General features: G+C 48.4%; 1 protein-coding gene across 1 annotated transcript; it reads left to right on the forward strand.

Moving 5' to 3' along the window:
- The first annotated feature begins 2,662 nt into the window (after window positions 1-2,662).
- On the forward strand, window positions 2,663-3,472 carry LOC108518216 (proteasome subunit beta type-6). The gene has a single exon (XM_017856459.1). The coding sequence runs from the start codon at window positions 2,675-2,677 to the stop codon at window positions 3,392-3,394; it is 720 nt and encodes a 239-aa protein (XP_017711948.1). The 5' UTR covers window positions 2,663-2,674; the 3' UTR covers window positions 3,395-3,472.
- The last annotated feature ends 619 nt before the right edge of the window (window positions 3,473-4,091 follow it).

The following is a 4,091-nucleotide window of genomic DNA, read 5'->3' on the forward strand; positions in this document are numbered from 1 at the left end:
CGCCATTGCACTCCAGCCTGGGCGACAGAGCAAGGCTCCGTCTCAAAAATAAATAAATTAAATTAAATTAAATTAAATTAAATTAAATTAAATTAACAGGTATGTTTTGAGGAAGAATAGACAATTATATCTTTTTTTTTGAGACAGTGTCTCACTCTGTCGCCCAGGCTGGAGTGCAGTGGCGGGATCTCAGCTCACTGCAAGCTCCGCCTCCCAGGTTCACGCCATTCTCCTGGCTCAGCCTCCCGAGTAGCTGGGACTACAGGCGCCCGCCACCTCACCTGGCTAGTTTTTTGTATTTTTTAGTAGAGATGGGGTTTCACGGTGTTCGCCAGGATGGTCTCGATCTCCTGACCTCGTGATCCACCCGTCTCGGCCTCCCAAAGTGCTGGGATTACAGGCTTGAGCCACTGCGCCCGGCAATTATATCATTTAGAGGCAATTTTGTAATGTATTTTACTTACTAGATTTGGCACTCTCAGATTCTCTCTTTTTTTTTTTTTTTAATTTTCTTGCCTGAAAGACAAGTCATCAAACGCATTAGTTGGCTTTATGGCTGCTTCACACTTTTCCCATCTCCCTCTCCATCCCTACAAATTCCTATTTTTTTCTTCCCACATTTTCATCCCTTCTTTCTTTTTTTCTCTTTCTTTCTTTTCCTTTTTTTTTTTTTTTTTGACAAAGTTTTGCTCTGTCATCCAGGCTGAAATTCAGTGGTGCGATCTTGGCTCACTGCAACTTCCGTCACCGGGCTCAAGCGATTCTCCTGCCTCAGCTTCTTGAGTAGCTGGGACTACAGGTGTATGCCACCACTGCTGGCTAAATTTTGTATATTTAGTAGAGACGGGGTTCACCATGTTGGCCCGGCTGGTCTTGAACTCCTGGCCTCAGGTGATCCGCCTGCCTTGGCATCACAAAGGGCTGGGATTATAGGCATGAGCTACGGCACCCAGCCTTCCCTTCTAACTTTCTATATTTTCTTCCATACAATAGCATTTATTATTTTTATTTTTATGTTTATGTTTTTTGAGATGAAGTCTCTCTCTTTTCCCCCAGGCTGGAGTGCAATGGCGTGATCTCGGCTCATTGAAATCTCTTCCTCTCGGGCTCAAGCAATTCTCCTGCCTCAGCCTCTCGAGTAGCTGAGATTACATGCCCAGCTTATTTTTTTATTTTTAGTAGACAGGGGTTTCACCATGTTGGCCAGGCTGGTCTTGAACTCCTGGCCTCAAGTGATCTGCCCACCTCGGCCTTCCAGAGTGCTGGGATTACAGGCATGAGCCACCACGCCCGGCCTATTTTTTGTTGTTGTTGTTTTTTGAGACAGAGTCTTGCTCTGTTGCCCAGACAGGAGTGCAGTAGCGTGATCTCAGCTCACTGCAACTGTTGACTACTGGGTTCAAGTGATTCTCCTGTCTCAGTCTCCCCAGTACCTTGTTTTACAGGCACCCACCACTACATTTGGCTAATTTTTGTATTTTTTGTAGGGATGGGGTTTCACCATGTTGGCCAGGCTGGTCTCGAACTCCTGACCTCAAATAATCCACCCAACTCAGTCCCCCAAAGAGCTAGAATTACAGGCATGAGCCACTGAGCCCGGCCTAAAGAACATTTATTAATCACACTACTGGTAAAGTGCTACAAAAGAAACACACAACTTTTTATCTACACAGTTCTATAATTTCTATGAAAATCAGGGACCTTGAACATACATCAAGTTTAATAAGGAATCAAAGCAATTGCTAACAAATTCAGAGCATTCCTCTGGGACCCCTTCAACCAATTCTAACAGTTGCACTCCAAGGGAGAGATGGCAAAATGTTGTGATTACCAAGGAGCCACCTTTGAGAAAGATTAAGAGGGCAGTGTGGCCGGATAGGCCATCAGCAATACAGTTCATCAGAATAAGGGAAAGAGAATGCATCGTTTAACCATATTCCCAAAAAAATAGAGACTGGAAAGAAAAACAGAGAGAAAGTCAATAGTGGTGGCAGCTCTTTCAGGGGGAACGAAAAGAAGAGATGAAGTGTCACTGATTGTACAAAGCTGGAAGGATGCAAGAAAAAATTGCTATCAAGTAGTTGCTTCAGCTCTTTTCTTTTCTTCATATTTCTACTGCTTGATTTGCTTTCTGGAGTGTCAAATGTGAGAGTTCCCCGAGCCCAGCTCCAAGCAGTGTCTGGCAGATCCTTCCCCGCCCAAGGGTCCCGGACGTGGAGGTTTCAGATGAGGCACTGGCTGGAGCTCTGGAAGTCAGGCAGAAGCCACCCTGAAGCTGGGGGTCTCAAGTCTGCTTTTGGGGACAGAAAATACATTCACTTTGGCAGGATTGGTTTTTGGCTTTTGGATGAGGTCAGGGTCTGAGTCCTCCCGGCTCTCCTTGTCTTGCAATGTGCTCTGCAGATTGTGGTGGCATTTCTGCAACTCCCGGAACCTGAAGACAGACAGATCAGAGTGCTCTTCTGAGGCAGGAACCCCAGAGGTTCTCCCGGGGCCGAGGCAGGGCGCCCCACCCTCCAGGGTACCTCTCACAACATCGGTAATATCAACAGCATCTGAGAGCAACGCCATGGCACAGGTCCTGGCCCGCGCATGATGGTCCTGTTGCTGGTTGCTGTCTAGTTGCTTCAACTTTAATGTAAATATATCCACTGTCGAGTACCGGAGGAGAAATATGGCGGCCACCCTACTAGCTGCTCGGGGAGCCGGGCCGGCACCGGCTTGGGGGCCGGAGGCCTTCACCCCAGACTGGGAAAGCCGAGAAGTCTCCACTGGGACTACTATTATGGCCGTGCAATTTGACGGGGGCGTGGTTCTGGGGGCAGACTCCAGAACAACCACTGGGTCCTACATCGCCAATCGAGTGACTGACAAGCTGACTCCTATTCACGACCACATTTTCTGCTGTCGCTCAGGCTCAGCTGCTGATACCCAGGCAGTAGCTGATGCTGTCACTTACCAGCTTGGTTTCCACAGCATTGAACTGAATGAGCCTCCACTGGTCCACACAGCAGCCAGCCTCTTTAAGGAGATGTGTTACCGATACCGAGAAGACCTGATGGCGGGAATCATCATCGCAGGCTGGGACCCTCAAGAAGGAGGGCAGGTGTACTCAGTGCCTATGGGGGGTATGATGGTAAGGCAGTCCTTTGCCATTGGAGGCTCTGGGAGCTCCTACATCTATGGCTATGTGGATGCTACCTACCGGGAAGGCATGACCAAGGAGGAGTGTCTACAATTCACTGCCAATGCTCTCGCTTTGGCCATGGAGCGGGATGGCTCCAGTGGAGGAGTGATCCGCCTGGCAGCCATTGCAGAGTCAGGGGTAGAGCGGCAAGTACTTTTGGGAGACCAGATACCCAAATTCGCCATTGCCACTTTACCGCCCCCCTGAATCCTGGGATTCTAGTATGCAATAAGAGATACCCCGTACTGATGCAAAATTTAATAAAGTTTGTCACAGAGAATCTTTATACTTTGGGGTTCTTTTTTTTTTGACTTCAAGCTTGAATTTGGCCCATTCCTATTTGTATAAACCATTGCACTGAACTCAGAGCGAGTTGGAGAGGAAATGAAAGGAGTTTATGAATGCTTGATTCCCCAATAAGCTTTTACATGGGTGGTTTTCAAACCTCTTCTCCAAACCACCTTCCCCCAAACTTTATTTCTCCCACCATATTCAGGTCCTTGAACCACTGGATTGTGGTTGGTGTTGGGGGTACCAGCAACACCCGCTCCCTGTTCAACCCCAAGGTGAAACTCAGAATTCTGACTAAAACTGGAGTCACCTTCCTCAGCCTGCCTCCTGCCAGTCGCCATGGGTGACTACTGCTCCTAAGTCCACAAAGTGCAGCTTCCTCCAGCCCAGCCTCATGGTCCCCTCTCTCCACACTGAACCTCTATCACCTCACCTTGTGATCAGCGGGAGCACTGTGACTTCCTTGGCTTTTGGGAGAAAGGTGGGCCTTGTTTGCAAATGGAATTCAGGATGACTGTTGAGTGGGAGAACACAGCCACCAGGAGTGCTTTTGGCCAGCTCTGGAAGCCACCATTCCCATGGTGGGGGGTGTGATCAGCCCCTTGGATGAGAG

This window comes from Rhinopithecus bieti, unplaced genomic scaffold (assembly GCF_001698545.2).
Source record: "Rhinopithecus bieti isolate Rb0 unplaced genomic scaffold, ASM169854v2 scaffold_41082, whole genome shotgun sequence".
Classification (NCBI taxonomy): Eukaryota; Metazoa; Chordata; class Mammalia; order Primates; family Cercopithecidae; genus Rhinopithecus; species Rhinopithecus bieti.

What these genes read in the sequence shown, in the direction of transcription:
- LOC108518216 (XM_017856459.1), top strand. Translation starts at nt 2,675, where the DNA reads ATGGCGGCCACCCTACTAGCTGCTCGGGGAGCCGGGCCGGCACCGGCT.